The 22,186-nt window shown below is 36.7% G+C and overlaps 1 protein-coding gene across 2 annotated transcripts in view; it reads left to right on the top strand.

Moving 5' to 3' along the window:
* prkg1b (protein kinase cGMP-dependent 1b) overlaps window positions 1–22,186 on the top strand; it is a 692,808-nt gene that overhangs the window by 568,293 nt on the left and 102,329 nt on the right. For both annotated transcript variants that reach the window (XM_028795416.2, XM_028795414.2), the window contains exon 7: window positions 926–1,020. In XM_028795416.2, the coding sequence (XP_028651249.1) occupies window positions 926–1,020 (95 nt within the window). The remainder of the gene's footprint in view (window positions 1–925; window positions 1,021–22,186) is intronic.

The raw sequence follows: 22,186 nt of genomic DNA, 5'->3' as shown, positions 1-22,186 counted from the left end.
AAATGGTTTGGCAACACTGAAGATGGATTACAGCTGATGGAAAATCAGTGTAAAAATGCAAAACGTGGTTTAAGTCATACAACAATTATTGTTTTTTTTTTTAGATGATATTTTTCCTCTTTAAAATAGCAAGCATTTGTGGTTCACTCAATTTAAAAGTGAAGCTGAAGTGCTTCAGTTTCTCAAAAGATTTTTGTTATTTAAAAAAAAATACATATTTATACAATTCTTGAACATTCCCTCTGCAAAACAAATTATTTTCTAAAGTTTCATTTTACAACTAAACAAGGTTTGCATTTAGGCTCTGAAAAGCTGTTTTTGTCTAAGAATGATTGATGCAACTAAATATCTCTCTTGAGTTTTTGTCTTGCCAAGGTATTATTTTTTATTACTGTTAATGTATTTTGAAGAGCAGTCCTTTGGTACTGCAGTTTAATGAAGACTAACAAACCAAAATTGCCACAGGGTGAAATGAAGACTTACCTTTTTTCCTTCATAGCCATACTTGAAATTGTTCTCCTGATAATTTGCACAATCATGTATTCAGACTGCTTTTTACTTTTTCCCATTAGAAATGGAAGTCTACTTTACAGCGCAAAACATTATAACAAAAATATCAAAAAGATTTCATATGTGACTCACAAAACTAACTATTGGTACATGTTATTCTAAAAATACAGTTTTATTAGAATCGTTTCAGGGCAAGAAATTAGCTGTGCAATCAATGTGTTTTTTTATTGTGAACAGCACTTTCTAAAGTGAGCACCATTACCACATAAAGCAAACAAGATTGCTGCAATGCCTCACAATGCAGTAAACAACACAACTGTACTGTCTGTAAAAATTACCACAATACATTGTATTAATTTCCTAATCACAGGTGACAAAATATATTATGTAATTATATTGTTTTTTTTTCTGACAGGTGAATGTCACACGTGAAGACTCCCCCAATGAAGAGCCCATCTTTCTCCGAACTTTGGCAAAAGGAGACTGGTTTGGAGAGAAAGCTCTTCAAGGGTAAGCTTGAAGTTACTCCATTGACTTTCAGACCAGTTTATGCTTCTTATGGAGTTTTATGGTGGCACAGATTACCTGACTGACTGCCCTTCTTATTGGCACATCTAATAACAACTTGTGCTTAAAACACTGCAAAGTCAGAGTGGTTGTTCATTCATCGTTTTATATGATGTGTTCCAAATGTGCTTTTTTGCAAGGTTTGTCAACATAATTGTTTGATTTTTGTTTCTGAGTAGTGCAGGGTGATTAATAGCAGAGAGACAACAGGCATATTTAGATTATGTTGCATCCAGATCAAATGCTGCTGAATTAAATGCTGCCAAATAAGAAAGGAGATGTTTACCAACTTCTTGATCTGAGTCCACCATTAACGAGGTTGATGGCTTCACATATGCACAGCTGCATATTTATCAACAATATGGTGCCCTTCAGGACAGCTGCAATGCAAATCTATGATGAACTCAAAAAAAATGAGGAAGACCAACTAAAGGAGAGCCTGGTGGCCCTGCACCATTTAAAAACTGTAGCTGTGGCTTCTTATTTCCCACTAGTTCATGTTCACTTGTATTTTAAAGAGGCAAATTTTGTACAGTCAATGTTTCTGTCTAATTGTTTCCCCACGGTACCTAAACTCGGATGTTGTTCTCACACTGGAGAACACAAATTAAGAATTAATTAGTAGGTCACAAGGAATTTTTAATGCCTGTTCAGTTTTTTTTTTTAATTAAACTTCTCATTTGTAATACAATCACAGGAAATAAAGCTGTAAAAGAAGCAAACATATATGATTAAAGAATCCTTTGTAACAGGTGTGATGGTGTGTAAATAATTCATACAAAAAGTGTTAAGTGCTTTCTTTTTTTGCAGACTAATTTGCCTGTTTTATGGTTAAGACTTTAATCCAGTGGTTCCCAAACTCAGTCCTGGGGACCCACTGTGGCTGCAGGTTTTTGTTCCAACCAGATTCACAATTGGTGATAATAATCAATAACAGCTGATCTCATTTAATTAGCTGGTCTTTTTCACTCTTCTCTTATTCTGCATTCAGAAAAACACAACAGTATAGATTTTACATTTATAAGACATTTACAAATATCTGGTTTTTTTTTCTAAAGCTATAAATGCTTAACTCTCTTTTGTTGTTTTCCTATTATTTTCCCTTTTACCTGTGTAGTTTGTTATAGGGTTGTGGGGGCAAGAGCCTGTCCTAGGAACATTAGGCTTAAAGACAGAATGAAACCTGGACAAGGCACTAGTTCATTGCAGCGCTCAGTAACTCACACCCACACTTTCTCTAATGCAAGGCCTATTGAAAGGTTCCAATCACAACATACACACAAGCACACACAATACTGGGAAATGTGTTACCCACCAAGAAAATTATTTTTAAAGCTAGTTATCTAGACATTAAGTATTTATTTTCATGTTAAACCACTATATATATATATATATATATATATATATATATATATATATATATACATACTCTCTCTCTCTCTCTCTCTCTATATATATATATATATATATATACTATAGTATAGTATACTGTAGTATATGTATATATATATATATATATATATATTGCTTAAATAAATTAAATGAACACTTTTTAATCAGAGTATAGCATCAAGTCAATGAAAATTCTGGGATATTGATCTGGTCAGATAAGTAGCAGAGGGGGTTGTTAATCAGTTTCAGCTGCTTTGGTGTTTATAAAATTAACAACAGGTGCCCTAGAGGGGCAATAATGAGACAACCCCCAAAACAGAAATGGTTTAACAGGTGGAGCCAACTGACATTTTTCCCTCCTCATCTTTTCTGACTGTTTTTTCATTAGTTTTGCATTTGGCTATGGTCAGTGTCACTACTGGTAGGATGAGGTGATACCTGGACCCTACAGAGGTTGCACAGGTAGTCCAACTTCTCCAGGATGGCACATCAATATGTGCCATTGCCAGAAGGTTTGCTGTCTCTCCCAGCCCAGTCTCAAGGGAATGGAGGAGATTCCAGGAGACAGGCAGTTACTCTAGGAGATCTGGACATGGCCGCAGAAGGTACTTAACCCATCAGCAGGACAGGTATCTGATCTTTGAGCAAGGAGGAACAGGATGAGCACTGCCAGAGCCCTACAAAATGACCTCCAGCAGGCCACTGGTGTGAATGTCTCTGACCAAACAATCAGAAACAGACTTCATGAAGGAGGCCTGTGGGCCCAACGTTCTCTAGTGGGCCCCGTGTTCACTGCCCAGCACTGTGGAGCTTGATTGGCATTTGCCATAGAATACCAGAATTGGCAGATCCACCACTGGCGCCCTGTGCTTTTCACAATTGACAGCAGGTTCACCCTGAGCACATGTGACAGACATGAAAGGGTCTGGAGAAGCCGTGGAGAATGTTATGCTGCCTGTAACATCGTTCAGCATGACTGGTTTGATGGTGGATCAGTGATGGTCTGGGGAGGCATATCCATGGAGGGACACACAGACGTCTACAAGTTAGACAACAGCACCTTGACTGCCATTAGGGATCAGAATGAAATCCTTGGACCCATTGACAGACCCTATGCTGGTGCAATGTGTCCTGGGTTCCTTCTGGTGCACGACAATGCCCGGCCTCATGTGGTGAGAGTATGCAGGCAGTTCCCGAAGGATGAAGGAATTGATACCATTGACTGGCCCCCACGCTCGCCTGACCTACTTTAAATTCAATAGAACTCCACTGGGACATTATGTTTCGGTCCATCCAACGACGCAAGGTTGCACCTCAGACTGTCCAGGAGCTCAGTGATGCCCTGGTCCAGATCTGGGAGGAGATCCCCCAGGACGCCATCCTTTTTAGTTCAGTGTTTGTATATTTTATTTTTTGTCAGTATATACTGTAAATGAATTAAATTTAATTTAATGGTAATCTTTTATATCACTAAATATATAATGTATAACAATACATTTAAACAATTGAAATAAAAATAGAATAAGGTCAACAAATGACAATTGTGTTTAGTGTGAATGTTATGAGACTATAAGAATAAAAATAGAGGTGTCAAGCCAGTTCAGTGATGCACGACCTTTTTAAGAAATTGACAGTCGTCTGCCAGAAGTTCTCTGTCTCATTGTTCTTCCCTAGAAAAGATTTAGTTTAGCATTGTTTGCAATTCAAACATCTGTGTCTCCTTCTCTGACTTATTGAATTTGTCTAGGTCATTAGATTGTAGATGGCATGGAGTTGAGATTTTTAATTTAACCAATTAGTTGTATTCCGTTTTGAACACTGTGAACTATCAAAGTTTTTTTTATTTATTTTTTTTTATAAAATAATGACTAATTTAGCTTTGTGATAAAAGAGTGAGATGTTGTGGTACCAGGATGGATCTTATTTTACTTTGGTAAACAATAAAGATTGTGACATCTCTTGGCCTCTCAAGGACACATGTTAGAGCTTGCCATCCCTCAAAACAGAGCAGGCGGAGGTAAAGCTGCCTTGGATACCCTGCATTTTAAGGCATACAGATGGTTCCTGTGCAGGGATACCAAGAACTACTAGGTGAATACCAAGAACTACTAGGTGAATCACTAGCTTAGTGTGGCATTCACTAAAAAACAAAATGGTGACACAACAAAATACAAAACATAAAATAATCATGGTTCTAAACAAAATTAGAAGTTATTGATTGATATGGATTCTCTGAGGGTAAAAACCTTTGTAAAAACAGCCTGAATGATCAAAAAAAAATGTATTTAAGGTCCAAAAAATTAGTAATGTTTAAATAGTTTTAATAGAGCCCCCTCCTAACGGACAATCCTGACAGGCTATTGAGAAAAAGGAAAATGGAAAGACAAGAGAAAGTCTTGGGTGTGTTAAGATTTTTGATGTGTACCCAAGAACATTCCTCAGGACCATAACCCTTCCAATGACCTAAACTGAAGTTTACAATGAGAATCTAAAATATGCTGCACCTCAGATTGATTCTCCCAATCAACCTGAATAGAAGGAGAAGGCAAAATGAACTGAAAATAGAGACTGGACTGTACTGGTTTCAGCTGAGAATCATGACATATGGGGTGTATCTTAAAGCGTGCAGGAAGCACAATTTAGAAAAACTAGGCCCACTTGTCTGACAATGAAAAAAGAACCAATGAGTTAGGGTGACAGTTTTCAAGACAGAACCCTCAGGCAGATGCCCAGTTTAGTGAGACACACATTCTGCTGAGCTCGAAACTTTGAGGCCTGGCAATGTTGGTGATCCACAAATAACTTGGTCGTGGTTTTCACCTTCCATAGGTTCTCTTTTTCTATTCTCCACGTATTATGTATTCTAGCAAAGAACTATGCCAAACTAGGAACCAAACAAGTGACTGATTATAATTCTAAAACATTAGTCTTGAATCTGTAAAGACATTCAAATGGAGACATTGTGATGTGCTGGTGCCTGCATGCATCCATGGGCACTGACCTCCTGGGACATCAGAAGTCATGACCGAGATGAACCAAGGCAAATGAGAAGACAGACAAGATTTTTTTTTATTTAACAAAAAGAATTAAGAAGTACCAAAGTGCAACAGTACATTCATTATTCATATAATCCGTAAATCCAAATATCCAATAAATAAATATATGCTTTTAAAACCCAGACACAGTCCTCCACACGGTATTCCATATCTTCTAATCAGAACATCATAGTGGTTCCCTGTTGCGTAGCTCAATCTGCCACCTCATTTGTTGCCCTGCAGACTGGAACTTCCTCCTCCATCAGTCATTGCAGCTCATTATGGCTTCTAGCCTTTAATGCTGAAGCTGCTGCACTCTGAATCCTGCTTTCTATGTATTGTTCGTGTGGTCTCTCTCTATTCTGAACTGCTCGCTGAACATATATCAGTAGACTCGAACATAACCACACTCTGGATCTTCAATACATCAGCCATCAATTCTGCTCCCTTTTGCAGCTCGGCGTACCCAGCGCTGCTTCTCTCATCATTTCAACCCAGAAATCCTCTCAGCAAATCAGATCATCTCCAAACCCTTGCTCTTTCCTTTCTTGTGCTTTTTTCTGTTTTAGTTCTTCAACCTTTCCCACTGGCACTAACCCCCTTCCTTTCATCCCCACTTACTTCCAGTTGTTGCCTATTAATTACAGCACTGTTTACTCAGTAATACACATAATCCAGCTTTAACACATGTCCACGTGCACACCATAACACCGTTAAAACACCTCCAGACTCTCCTTATCACAGACATCTTTACAATGCAATACACAATACAGTTTATTTTTGTATAGCCCAAAATCACACAAGAAGTGCCGCAACGCCTTGACTCTGTAAGAAGACAAGGAAAAACTCACAAAAAAACCTAGTAGGGAAAAATGTAAGAAACCTTGGGAAAGGCAGTTCAAAGAGAGACCCCTTTCCAGGTATGTTGGGCGTGCAGTGGGTGTCAAAAGAAGGGGGTCAATACAATACAATACACAGAACAGAACAAATCCTCAATAAAAAATAAAAAATAAAAATTTTTTAGAAGTACGGAGCAGAATTTAACAGTAGATGATTTGGATAATTTTAGACTCCTGGAGACCTCATCCATCAAGCTGCCTCCCCCATTTGGCCATTCCACAGCTGAAACAGTGTTGGGCCAGCCAATCCGATGAAAGGACCCCTCTTTTTCACGATTCCTGCGATCCTCCATCAGGGATGACTTTACCTTAGGCAGGCAAAACAACTTGGCAGGTGGGCCGTGGCACCAAGTGCCACATTTGAGTACCAAGAAGAGAAACAGAATAGGTGAGGGTTAGTATCCAATTCTAACTATCATGTTACTTATGTTTTAGTGCTAATGACTAACAACAGAGGTGCAGTCTGTACAGTTAATCAGCAGCTCTAGTCAGGATATGCTAAACTGAAGTAGTGAGTCTTCAGCCGGGATTTAAAAGCTGAGACCGAAGGGGCATCTGTTATAGTAGCAGGCAGACCATTCGGGCCCTGTAACTAAAAGCTAGACCTCCCATTGTTATTTTATTAATCCTTGGAACCATAAGCAGACCAGCATCTTGAGATCTTAATGTGCGCTCTGGTTTGTAAGTCATGATAAGTTCAGACAAGTAAGCCGGACCTCGGCCATTTAATGCTTTATATGTTAAAAGAAGGATTTTGAAATCTGCCCTAAACTTAACCGGGAGCCAGTGTAAGGATTTAAGAACTGGAGTTATGTGTTCGTATTTTCTTGTTCTTGTACTAATTCTTGCAGCCGCATTTTGTATTAACTGGAGGCTGTATAAAGAACAGTTTGAACATCCAGTGAACACTGCATTGCAGTAGTCAATCCTACTAGAGATAAATGCATGAATTAATTTCTCAGAGTCCTGTTTATTTAGAAAGCGCCTTAATTTCCTAACATTTTTAAGATGGAAGAAGCATGTTTTGGACAACTTTGTAATATGCGCTTTAAATGACATCTTTAGAGCCATGTTTTTTTCCAGGTTCCCAAAGTCAAGCAGTTACTGAGATAGCAAGTTAGGATCCAGCATGAATCATATGCATAACAAAAGAAAGTCTGCAGTCCGAAGAAGTTTGTTTTAAAAAAACGATTTAGTGAAAATTCAAAAAAGAACAGATCACAAATATTCAAGAAAAAATTACTACAAATGTAGTGTAAATGGTAGAAAAAAGGAAAAATGTTTCTTCTCTGTTTCATTACATTCTTAGCGTTCTTGTGTTAAACTTCAGTTACATTCTACACCTAAAGTGAGGTTACTTTCTTATGGTGAACTTACTGTACATAGGCTTCAGTATGGTTTGAAGTTGTTTGCCCTCCATGCCTTACAACTACAAGGCAGAACATAGTCTGAACTTGCCTCAACTCAGAATTACAAGGTATTATTAGAATATTCTATTTACGAGTCAGCTTGTAAGTAACTATAGTAGAACCTTTGATTATACATTTAGTAATATATTCACAAACATTTTAGCATATTTAATTAAAAACTTAAATGTAACTAACAAATGGCTCTTAAATGTTTATGGAAGAATGACAGGGAATATTTGGTGCAAACTTTACAAGAGGAAAAGTATTCCACCTATCCTGGAAGGAATCAGCATGACAACAAGGAAACATCTCCAAATCCCTACTCACCCTTTCAGACTGCCCATTTTGTTCAGGATAATCTTCTGATGTAAAATTTAGAGAACGTCCTATCCTATGACAGAAAATAAGCCAAAACTGCAGCATCCACGGGAGACCACAAAATCAATAACTTTCAAAGAAAAAAATAGCCACTAGTTCTTTTGCCATGGAGATTTTTTTAACAGGATAAAACGTGAACCGTTCACTGCAACCAATATGATTGTATACTGGATAAATGAAGGAAGACAGCAATGAAATACATGTTTATGGACTTTGTGATCGATTTAAGTTGTGGAAGGATATTGTGCCCTTTCCAGCCAAAGACCCCATTATCCCAAAGCTAATTTTATTGCCAGTAACTACCGATTAACCATATCAACATTTTGTTTAGCTTCAGAAACTGTTTTTAAAAAGAAGGTGCATGGATGTAGCATGTTTATCTCATTAGATTTTTTACAACAGAATAGCGCTCACTTCAATGTTTGGAGCATCAATATCATCAATACATTGCTGTGTGGGTTCTGGGTGCCAAAACACAGGAGCCATGGCAAATAAATTTTTGAGTAGATCAAAAGATTGTGCAGTTGGAATGTAAAAGGTTTTCAGAGCGACTTCTTAATCATTGATGCAGTTGGGGACATAATCAAACTAAACCTTTTTATGAACCAATGGTAATAATTTGTGAAGCTAGCAAATCTTTAAACTGTTTACTACTCTCTTGGGGTTTCTAATTCAGGACGGCTGATACTTTGGTCTTATCTATACTCTAACCAACTTGTGATGTTTCATATTCTAAAAACAATACAGAGTCTCCATGGAACTCACATTTCTCTAATTTTATCTTGTTAAAGTCTATTTAGAAACTCTATTAGAATATACTAAGATATTATCATTATAAACCAATACAAAGATTCCAAAGATGTTTATGTAAATATCACTTAAAAACATTTAGAATGATTGTTGGAAGCATTTGACAGACCATATGGCATAACATAATATTCATAATGCCTTTTAGATGTGTTAAATGCAGTCTTCCACTCATTCCTTTCCGTTATTCTTAGTTTGTATGTGAAGTATAAGTCTAATTTTGTGAATGTTGTTGGGCCTATCACATAATTGAGCAAAGGTGATATACTGTAAGAGGAAGAGGATATCTATTCTTTATGTTTATTTTATTAAGTTCCCAGTTGTCAATGCTTGGAAAAGAGGTTAGCACCCAGGGGGATTATTAGAGAACTGAATAAATAAAAGTTTTAATTTTTTCTAATGGGTTCATCCACAGTTTGACTTTTTGGTTAGAGCAATGAATATATTTTCATTTTTCATAAAGGTGCACCAGATAGTAAACCTATTGGGCAATTATATGGATGGTGAGGTGGGAAATCGATCAACTTCTGCTTACTACTATGTCTGAAACTCAGTATAACAAGAAGGTAGCACCTCAACTGTACAGCACTGAACAATAGGCCATTTAATCAATTCTAAGAAAAGGGTATTGCACCAGGAGCTTCATTTTGTGATTTCTTTCTGTTTACAATCTATAATTGGATTGTGCTTCTCATGGGGAGCCAAAAATTATATAGAGATGAAGAATGGAAGGAAATGAATTCTCAATGTAAGGCACTGATTGTGTATTGTCAAAGGAAAGGTTACACATTTTAAATTACCATTGCCTAATGAATTTCCACCATCTGTCAAAATTCTAAGTTTTAATCGTAAATGAAGATCTGTAATATATAGGTCTTGTAATAAAATTACCTGCTGCCCCAGAATGTATTACTTCCTAAACCACTCTGCCATTCATTAAAATAGAAAACTAATAGTTTTGAAACAGGACCTGACTAAGTGTTACATCACTTCTAAATTGAAGTGTATGCTTCTATTTTGCCCCCAGTTTGTGAACAGGAGATAAAAAAAATAGCCCAATCTTGCACAATAAAAAAACTTATGCACAGCTGGACTCAACCCTTTTTATTTTATGGAACCCTGATATAATTCTTTTTACCTTTTTAGCTAATTCTATGATATTTTTCATGTTAAATAGCACGGCAGAATTTAGATCATCCAATTTGTTCTCTAAGTTCTGCTGCTGTATTTTCATTTCATCTAAGTTGTTTAAGAGTGTCCATCTCATGACTCCATTCATTTGTGGATTTAAGATTTTATACTGCTAGTAGATGAAATAAAGGCAAGTCATAAGAACAACAGAGAACAGAAAACCAAGAGGGCATGAAATTGACTTTTATATACAAAACACGAGGTAAAATCTGTTTATAAATGACCATAAGAAAAAGAGTCAAAAACCAAAGAGAAGATTTAGTATATGTCTTAGAGAGGTGTGGAAGTACAAACAAAATATCACAATAGAATAATGCTCGCTGTGATATATGATATAATAATGGGTATTAAATAATGATGGGTATTAAAAACCTTCAAACAAACAACTAAAATGATCAGGAGAGGCACAGAAAAATGAATAACATTTACCTAGTTGCAACAAAAATTAATAGGGCCTCGTGTATAAAACTTGTTTACCCACGGAAATGTGCATAAGCCATTTCTTATGTGAAAGGCGGGGTTTATGAAACACGAATTTGACATAAAAATTAGCTTAAAGTTACAGAAAGTTTTGACCATTCCTAAATACTAAGCAAACTTTTTTGATGGTGGCATTTTAGCGACTCCATGCAGCGACACAATGAATTAAACAGAAAATCTCGTTTCACTGTGTATTTTAATGACACGGCAGTAACATTGTGATGTCTGTCCATCCATCTATCCATCCATCCATCTTCTAAACCTGGATGTTCTAAACCTGTAATGAAACAGTGATCACTTCATTCTTCATGATGATTTTGGTAATGTAGGCTTCAATTGAAATCCACACAACAGCTCTAGGATCAACTTATAAATCAGTTGCCATCACGAAAAAGGACACCAGTGTCACTCACCATGTTTAAATGACAGGAAACATTTTGTTTTTAAGTATGTTAAGCATTTTCTTATTTTAAATAGTTTTAAGAAGTTAGAAAATGTATGCAGAGCATAACCTTTGTGTGTGACTTAGCTAACTGATTTAAAAGTTGGAACATTTTCTGTTATTTATTTGCTTAATCAAAGAGACAGATATCACATTTTTGTTTGTTAAATATTTGCAACATGGCTGTGTGTGACTTGTGATGCAGATCAAGTGGAAATAACCACTCTCAAGAATTGGATTGGCGATGTGCCATGAAAGCTGCTTTGGGTTGGACAGATTATACTGTTTGTTGATCCATTCAGCCTCTAAACCTGCTTATCCAGAGCAGAGGGCAGCTGGAGCCTATCATGGTAGCAATGGACACAGGCTGGTCCATCACACGTTGAACACACACAACAACATACATCAGGGGCCAATTTAGCAATGCCAATTCACCTAATCTATCTTTGGACTGTGGGAGGGAACTGGTTGCAAACCCACAGAGACCCACGTGCAAACTCTATGCTGGGAGCACCTGGGACACGACCCTACAAACTACTTATTATAAGGCAACTGTGCTAACACTGCATTACTATGTGCCTAATTAATTGATTAACATTACATTACATTAACCATGGCCTTAAAAATTGAAGAAAAAATAATACCCTTTACTTGACAGTTATTTTAGTAATATGGTGCATCCATATGGGGGAACCAGGCCCCCTGGCCAACCTTAAACTTTGCCAAATATCAGTAATACCTCAAGTTCACATTCACTTAAATTTAATTTTTTTCATTTTTCCACAGGTTGAAAATAAAAATGTGACTCAGGAACATGCCACATTTACATGGTGATTACCAAATATTCAAAAAGGATGTTTTAAAACCATATATAGTTACTGGTTGGAGAAGACAAGGAGTCACAGTTCATATGAGATTTATAAAGGAACTTGGCGTGGGATATTGTTTACGTATGGCTTTATAAATTCGATTTTCGGATCCTGTTTATTATACCTTTCTTGTGTAAGCAAAACTTTATCATGGAATCTAAACAGGTTTTATACATGAGGCCCCTGGTGCCTATGTGGATGACTTGATAAGCATGTACCAGAGGGAAATGATGAAGAAACTGGGAGTCATTTTGGTTGTTGGCAACGACTTACATGCTGCAGTTACGTTCAGTAAATTAGGGAAGATAGATGCCTTAAATATCTAAACAAGCTACCCCAGGATATCCTTTCGTTCTGCTGCCATACAGCTTTTTTTATTAAAAAACATAACAGAAAAGTATTAGAGGAATAGAAATTGTTTGCATTAGTAGGGAGAAAATGTTTAGATGAACTGCAAGTGAGACAACAAAATTCCTGTTCTGGTTTTGTTTTTGTAAGCTTCACTAAATGGAAAAACTGCAACCTTTGCCTTAAATCTTTAGTACTACTGAATCCTGGCTCTGCCATTGTCTTTCTGGATCTAGAGTTTGTTCATTTTCCTCCTATCTGTATGGGTTTTTCTTCAGGTTCTCTGGCTGCTAGCTCCCATAACCATGAACTGGATTAAGCAGTGTGGATCATGAATACATGACTTTGAAATGTGCTCTTGTTTGCTTTTTTAAAGCATCTTGCCAATGTGTGGTCTGTTGAATGTGGATGTATTGGTTGGCAAAGTGTGATGGTACACCATGTGGGTGTTTTCATTATTTTTATAATTTTTTGTAATGCACCTTTTTTCATTTTAAGAGGCTGATTATTAAACATTTCAAGCCACTGAATAAAATCTAAATTAAAGATATTTTTTACCTTTATTGCTGATGAAGGAAAACAGCGACTGTGCATGAAGTCTTAACCATTATTTAATCACTTGAAAAGTGGGATATTGTGAGTGGCATCAAGGATGAGGCTGAAACAATTAACTCAATTTATAATACAGAGCAGAACAGTGACGTCCACAATGAGGACTGATAGATTTTTGAATATAAATAAGCAACAGGGTGAAAGGTACGAGCAATAGGAGATTTATCAGCGGGCTCATATGAATGCAGACACATGGCATTTGGCTCTTAAGCAGTATGTGTAAATTTGTAAACTGTCTGTCAGATTGTAGTCAGGCTTCAAAAAATTTGTTTTGCAGTTTTATTTTTTTCTGGCTGGAATAAAGCTTGCTTTAAGAAAACAAAACAAAAGACAAATTAAATAGAAGAGGTGCCATGCCAACTACAGAACTTTATAAGAAGGTCTTCTAAAGGTATGCTAATTTGTTATAAATCAATTTGTAGCACATTGTAAAGTGAGCTCTGGTTGAAACTCCTATGATATAACATTACAGGCTATTTGTGCAGTGAGGATACACTTTTTGCTTCTCTGGCTTGCGTAATCATAAGTTCTAAAAAAACGTAAGCGACGAGAAAAAAGAAGCTGGGAGAATTAGAAATATGAACCATTCACTTGAGCAAATTGGCAACAAGGTGTGTGCCATGGGTTTTGTTGTTCCTTATGGTTTGACGTGACAGAAGCCTGGCTCAAAATCATTTCAGAGATTCATTGCTAAGGACTAAAATGCAGACATCTCATTTCCAACCATTTTGCTTAAAACAAATATTCCATATATAGAGCTGACTGACAAACTATCCTTTTGCCCTGTTTTTCCACTAATTATATAAAGATGGCATATTGTCAAAGCTCTAAAAGACTAAATGTATTCCACATTGGTCACTGTCTGTACGGTTTACACATTCTCTCCACTTTCTTCCCAACTCCCAAAGACTAATTGCTGATGCTAGACTGGATCAGTATGAATACAGTAAGTGTGAGGGTGTTTGTGAGTGTGTACTGAAATGGACTGGCACTCTGAACCCAAAGTTGGTTTCTGCTTTCCATTCAATGTTGCCATGATATTGTAACTAGATTAAGCAGGTTTATGAAATGTCCAAGGTGGTAGATAGTTTTATATATTTGTGAGATTGTCTAGCCTCGGCATGAATTGCTGTGTTCCATTCTTGATCTGTTGCAGGATTCGCCTTTTATATATTTAAACACACAGCCAAGCAGGTAGAGTCAGGACAGAATGTTGAATTTTGGCAATAACACACTGCACCTGGTCCATAATGAAGAGATGACTGCATGACTTTTGCTGCCTGTCATTTGCATTTCTATGGCAAGGAACCTTTTCTACCATTTTAGGATTGATACCTCAGAGTGACTAAATAAACAGAAGTCTAAAATAGCTTATATATGATCTGTTTCTTTAGGCAATTTTTTTCTGATTTAATTTTGTCATTTGTGCCTTGCGGCTTGCTTCTTCTAGTGACAAATTTCATTTCTCTATACTCACACAATAAGCTGCTACATGCCTGAGCATTTGCCAAATGGCTTTGCAACATGCCTTTTGAATATGTCTCAAATGCAAAAGCATTGTGTAGAAATACATTTCTCATTTAAACATCAGAAAGTCCATGTTTTATTTCTACAAGTTAGAAAGTGAGATACACTATGTAGCATCTATTCTTTAGCATTTAATAATACATTTAATAATAATACATTTTATTTATTCATAGGCGCCTTTCTAAACACTCAAGGACACCGAACAATAGATAAATCACAAATTATAAACAAAAAAATACAAAATTTAAAATCAGACAGAGCAATTTTAGTCAAAGAGAAAAAGCAGTCTTAAACAAATGAGTTTTAAGTTTAGATTTGAAAAGTGAGAATGAATCAATGTTTCTAAGCTCAGATCGTAGCGAGTTCCAGAGCTGGGGTGCAGAGCAACAGAATGCTCTGCTCCCCATGGTGGTAACAAAGGGGACAGTCAAGTGGATAGAGGAAGAGGATCTAAGGGTACGGGAGGGAATAGCAACATGGAGGAGGTCAGACAGATATGGAGGGGCAAGGTTGTGGAGAGCCTTAAATGTTAACAGAAGAATTTTGAATTGAATGCGGAACTTGACTGGAAGCCAGTGAAGCTGCTGCAAAGCGGGAGTGATATGGTGAACAGAGGGGGTCTAGTAATGATGCGGGCAACTGAATTCTGGACCAGTTGAAGCTTATAAAGAGATCTACGAAAAAGACCAAAGAAAAGGGAATTGCAATAATCCAGATGAGAAGTGACAAGGCTATGAACAAGGATAGCAGTGGTGTGGGGAGTGAGGGAGGGGCAAATTACGATTAATGTTACGCAAGTGGAAATATGCAGACCGGGAGATGTTATTGATGTGGGACTGAAAAGATAATGTACTGTCAAGGATGATACCCAGACTCTTAACCTGAGGGGAAGGGGAGACAGAGGAATTATCAATAACAAATGAAAAATTATCAGTTTTATACCAGAGAGGCATGTGCACAAAACCCACATTTTCAGAATTTAAGATTAGAAGAGTGATTATAATTTTATTTGGGATACTGTTCCAAATATGGAGCAGTTCAGGAGATATCATTCAGTATTTGACTTTTACATCTATTTGACCTTTATGTCTATGGAAATGCAATAGTAAACATGACCAGTATTTGACAAGTCAGTTATGTATCATATTGTGGTCTCTAAAATAGTCTGCAAGCAATAAGCAAAATAATTTTCTGAAATAAACAAATTCAACTTTATTTGTCATACAATCATGAGAAGACAGAAGTCTATCCACATAGAATTGGATACAAAGTGGGATTGAAGTCCTTTACAGGGAACATTCATATACACCCACAGTCACTCTCACTTAGCCAGTGTCAAGTAGTCTTACTATGTCTCTGGAAATCGGAAGGAAACTTAAATTTCCAGGAAGAAACCTATAGTATAGTATGCGATTATCAGAAAGACATACAGTCTTTACACAGATGCCATCCTCATCAGGAATTCCAGGTGCTGCTAGGTATCATCATCATCACATTCACTGTGCAACTGTTGAGGCCCTCCAACAAAAGAAGTGTAGGGACAGAATGTAGCAGAAAACAATTGGGTTACAGCTGCAACATTAATGTTCATCCACAAACAAAAGGAGAGAATTCCAGGAAGTGGAGGCCACAGGTACAAATATATTTTTTATTTATAGTATGTAGACTTTCAACATAATGAGAAAATTAGACTTTAGAAGAACTCAGTTGTTGAACATGAGAAGTTTGACAAATGAAGAAGGGCAATTTAGTTCATCAAGATTGTTGGTTATTTAATAGTTACCTTGTCCAGATAGTTTTTAAAAGTTGTAAAGCATTTTTGCTTTGGCTATTTGACTTAGTATTTTGTTTCAGATTTTCATGAGTATTTTTTCAAAAGAAGGGCTTTCTTTAATTTCCACCAGTTTTCTTGACTATGTAAATCACTAGGTAACTGAAAGAGTTCTGCTGGATCAACTTTATTGATGACTTTGTGAATTTTTAAGACCTGTATTTGGTCTTCACACAGTCTCCTCTACTTGGCACTAAACAGGTTTAATTCTCTGAGTCTACCAGAGTTGGACATGTCCTTAAGTCCTGGGTTGCACTTGGTTGCTCTCCTCTGCACAGTTTCTGTTGTTACTATTTCTTTTAAGTACTTCACACAGTACTTCAGATGTTGCCTCACTAGTGCATTATACTGTCTAACATCCCCTTAATTCATATTCAGTAGTTTTTACAATATAACCTAATATTGTATTTCCTTTTTAATTGCTTCCGCTCATATGTTTAATAAACTTAAATTCACAAATTCTTTTTTAGAAAAAGTATTCATAATTAATGGTCCTCTTGTCTGCATGTGGCATTTCAAACATTTCTGTATTCATCTGCATTTCGTAAACATTCACCAAGACTTTTTGCTTTATTTTTTTCCGCCTGATAAATATCTGCAATGCCTTCAATTTTAGTGTCATCTGCAAATTTCACAACTATTCCAGAATTAATAACTTTGATGTAAATTAATGTAATGTTCAAAGTAATGTTCAAAGACAGACCCTTGGCGGTCTCCACAGTTGACTTCACCCCATGTGGCGCATTCTACTCTTATCTGTACCCTATGTTACCAGCTTATTAACCAACCAGAAATCCTTTAATGTAAGCTACCCCTGATGGCACTGACTTCTAGTTTTAAAATTAATCTCTGGTATGGAACTATATCAAAGGCATTTTGAAAATTCCCGTCACATTTCATGATTTTCTGGCGTTTTTTCCCCTCCCATCTTAGCAAGGTAGTTGTGGCAATGTCATGTGTCCATCTGTTTTGTAGCCTGACATACCCAGTGACTCAGTCTAACCAGTCTGTGACGTAACCTGACAAAATCAAATAGGTTTGATATTGTCTTGAGTTGAAGGGGTGTTCTTGTGTGTATGCAAGAGCTGATAACCAGTGAGCACTTACCCGGAAGTACAGCTATGAGTAATAAGGCAATATGGGTATTTTGCACCACTCAAACAGAATAGAGACTCATATGTATGAAGTCTTGAGGTTTGTCTACCATAACAGAATGGAAAAAAGAAAAAAAAGGGTAGATACTGGGGATGAACTCACCTTACCTAGAAAGCTTTATATTACACAGGCTCTGACAGGCATCGTTTACTGGTTGTCAAAAACATGGGCTAAGCTCACAATATTTTAGAAATGTGAAATCGTACTGGAAAGGTGTCATGGAGTCGTCCAATTTGTTATTCCCTTCGATTTCTAGTTGTATAATCTGACATCCTCATGTGACGAGATAAGCAACTGTAGTCATCAAGTTTAACATTCCTTCTTTCTAGAAGTCATGTAATTTGATGCCAGGTTAAGTAAACTACATTGGTTACTTAACTTTTGTTTAGTACACCAATTAGTAAAAGTTCATCAGATTGGTTTAGCAGTGTCTTTTTCACATAATCTCATGTTGGCTGTTATACAGTATTTGATATATCATTTACTTGTAAGTAGTTTTTTAAATTTTTCCTTATAATTTCCAAAATTTTGCCTGGTATAGAATTAAGGCATATCATCCTGTAATTACTAGGATCCATTTGTCTTTCTTCTTGAGGCAGAAGCCAAAAGCACACAAAATATTTCATAAGTGTATAGCATGGGAGCCTGGTAGCATGACCATTTATGAAATTAAGTCATCATGAGGTAAAAAAAGTGGTCTGATTGATGGCCAATAACTTCATTTAAAGCTGTACAATTAGCTGAGAAACATGATCCAGCATAGGACCTATCTAACCATAAAAAGCACTGTGGGTTATGGGTAAAATTGTGTATTGTGGTAGTCACACTATGCCAAAGCTGCTGGCAATTAGGCAATCACACATACATACAAATGTAATGCAGTCTTCATGAAACAGATTACACAAGTATCAGTCAAGTAGACCAGCCTAACACCTGGTTTTGCCTCGGAGCCTCTCCATCTCTCTTGCGATAGCAGATGACCAAGTTAAACAGAAGTGCATATTCACTTGTGATTGGATCAATCAAACCACATACAGAGGTGTTGAGAAACAAACAGCAATGTCATGTGCAATCAATGATTAAACCCCCAAATATTATACTGTAACAGTGATGCATGCAGATGGGGGCTTCTCTTAAATGAGATCACTCTTATGGCATGATATAGGCACTGAATGTATATGAACTTGTAACTTTTAATCAAACTTGAACATTATTAACAAATATTTGCAGATCTATAGCTAGTAGACAAGTGATCTTATGTTGTAAATAGAAAGTATGTTCATATAATAGGCTACTGGAGCACAAATACACAACAACATACAGTGAAATGGAACTCACGTAATATGTCTGCTATCTATATGAAATTGAAGCACATTACTGTATGTCCACAGCTAAGCTTACCATCTTCTGTAGATTCACCTAGATGAAACATGTCCATTCTATAGCATTTTTCAGGTACTCTTCTAGCTGTCAGAAAATAGGCATTTTGCTCACAGAGCTGTGTTTGGTAAGCAAACACCACATTAAATATTGCAAACATGGTGGTGCACAAACACAGCTGTTGTCAACCTTCTATGATGATTTTTCCCCAGGAAAAATTGTTTCTGCCAAATTAAAGAAGTACAGAAACTCATCTCCTGGGATGTTTATTGTTGCATTATATTATGTTTGAAAGTTTGTTGCATGAAATGCAACTGAATTGACTGAGCATTGAAACAAAGAAACTAAGCACCTCCACAAAGTAAATTGACTATGAGTGTGAAAATGTTTTTAGATTGTGAACTTCCTGAAACTCTAGCTAATTTATGGCTAAATATGGTGAATATTGGGTAAACCTTTTGACAAGTCTATATTAAGTTATGAAATGTACTGAAGCAATTTTGTGATAAGTACATTACCCTTGAGAAGCTGGATATAAATGTGTATAGTCAGTTAACTGTGGGACAGTTAGCCTAACAGGGTAAGCTTATCAGCTATTTTTTATATTATGTAAATAGATTCATTTGCACATCACACAATGCTATAAAAAATAATACTACAGTTCAAAGTAATAAGATAAAACATGGTACAAGATCACCATCCAATATAAACTATAACCATCTCAAACCTGCTTAATCCAGCTTAGGGACAAAGGGAAACTGGAGCCTATCCTGTCAGCCTCAGACACAAGGTAGAAATAACTCCCAGACAGCGCCCCAGTCCATTGTAGGATTCACTCACATACACATCTACACTCACATTCTCACGTGTCTAAACTAAAGACACCAATGAGCTTAAAGTGTAAGTCTTTAGGGATGACAGAGATCAGACAAAATACGTGGGGTAACACGCAAACACATTGAGAATGACCAGGCCTAGGATTCAAATTTAGAATGCTGCACCGGTTCAGCACCGACACTAACCACTTTACCACTGTGCTTCACAATTAATCTAAATCCAGCACCCCCTGTCGTTAACATGAAGAGAGTGTATATGGGGGTAAAATGACTGTAAAGGTTTTGAAAGAGGGTAGAATCAAGAGCATTGCAACAGGTTCAAAGGAGTATTACATCTAATATATAAACATGAAGTTATTTAACTGTAAATCAGAATGGATTGACAGTATGAACTAACTCTGATTATTTACAATTACCTAAATGAGTTAATTTAAATATATACAGTACATATATTCCTCTTTTTAGATCTTCCTGAAAATGCCTAACCCTCTGTTGCCAGAGTATAATAATTAGCAACAATAAGCTTAATTTTCCACACATATTTCACAGATATTATAGATGAAAGTCACAATGTGAGGATAACTTGTTTATTGCCTTTTTTGATTAAGATTTTGTTTTTACTAGAATCGCACCATGTGCAAACTGTCTGGACCTTGAAATAAGCCATTGGAATTCATAATACCCTGCCAAGTTACCCTTAACCTTTCTGAGATATGAGTTTAAATGTGGCGTGATCTACTGTAGGTAACCTGACCCAGGAAAGGATGCTATGTATAGATGTAACAGGAGAAAACAAAGCTTTGTATGGACCTTGGTGTTTTACGAAAAGAACATTGTTGTCTCTCTACTTTTGGCATAGAGACTGCTGATTACTTACATTTTTATGCTTGGATAAGAATGGGCTGTTTTGCACACAGAACTATAAAAATGGAGTTCATTTATCTGTATTGAATACTGTTCCCAAGTATAAAGACAATACATTAAACTGAATAGTGTAACAAACCTTAACATATTATAGTAGATAAAACCTTATTAGGGCCATTCATATCAGCGTTACTTTTCACTATAGTGAATTAGATAACTATCTAATGCATGCATTTACAGTATAACATACTTTTAAAGGAGCACTGTCTTTGTCATTTTTGTAAAGAGCACTATGTCTAGTAAGTGGCCAAGTTGTTTTTTGTTGATATTGTATCAAACTTAAAAATTGCCACAAGCTTAACAGATCTGTTAATTTTCTGTAATTCTATAAGGTCACTGTCACATTACATGACTTCTGGTCGGAGGGGATGTCAAACTTGATGACTGGGGTTGCAGATCTTGTCACCTGAAGATGTCAGACTACACAAGGCCATTTTCACATTTCCAAAGTATTGTCACCTCACCATATTCTTACAATTGTCTGCTGCCTGACAGAGCTGGTGCTGTACAAATGCATTCCAGGGGCCTCATTTATAAAAGCTTTCATACGTACAAAAATAGGCTTGAAATGTGCATACGTAGCTTTCTATGCAAACATTGACATTTATAAAAAGAAAACATGAAGGGGGAAAATGCGTATATTTATGGCAACTCTGACCCATGCGTATGGAACATTTAGGAGAAATGGGAAATAACGACACCCTTGATCAATTAGAGAAATGCAGCCAAACCAGCTAAATGATGACTAACATGCATAATAATACATATTACCAAGCCATTGTTGTGTGTTGACGTGACACCTCAAAAGTGATGAATAAGATTCACAGATTTTATATACTGTTAATCGTTCCCTGTTAAGAGGAACAATGCTGCATATTTTCACTGAAGAACTTTTTTGTTTTTTGTCAGTTTACATTGGCTAACCTGTTGTCAGCTCTTTGGGAGCTAACTTGCTGACAAGTCAGGAATATCTCAGCTAAGCTTCACTCCATCAATCAAGCCCGCTGTGGTAGAAACATTTAACCACCCAATGAGGCACTATACCCAGTTTTCATTTGTTATGAGTGCACATGCATAAAACATAACATGTTTTTGCCACAATAAAAAGGCAATTTGCAACAGTGTCTGGTTCTTCAAACTTAATTGGAGCAATGTACTGCTTTCATATTGCAATAAGGGCAGCTAATGAGAACGAAGGCACTTTTGTTAACCATGAGCAGTGACATTCCATTAAAGCACAAGTCATCTGTGATACCAAGATGAGACTGACAAGAATCATGGCTCAGTGGTCTAGGTCAAACCATGATTTATTTATTATGAGGCTTTGACGGACGTGTTGGTGGCTGGAAAGTTGATAAGGTAACTGGCTTAAACTTCAGTTTTTCATACGGCCTTCACTATTCACTGTAACAGCACTCACATCATTATTTGTGCCAGGCTATGATGGCCACCACTCAGGTGCTAGCGTCTATGCCTTTCCCTGACCCCCAGAAGGCAGAGGAGAGGCACTATCACATTATGCATGATCTTGCACTCTCAGTTGCAGGGCACAGCCAGATACTCTTGAATGCAGGTGGCAGTGTCTCGATGCGGC

Source organism: Erpetoichthys calabaricus, chromosome 2 (assembly GCF_900747795.2).
Source record: "Erpetoichthys calabaricus chromosome 2, fErpCal1.3, whole genome shotgun sequence".
Lineage (NCBI taxonomy): Eukaryota > Metazoa > Chordata > Cladistia > Polypteriformes > Polypteridae > Erpetoichthys > Erpetoichthys calabaricus.
Note: the sequence above shows the minus strand (reverse complement) of the source record. Positions and strands in the feature narration are given on the sequence as shown.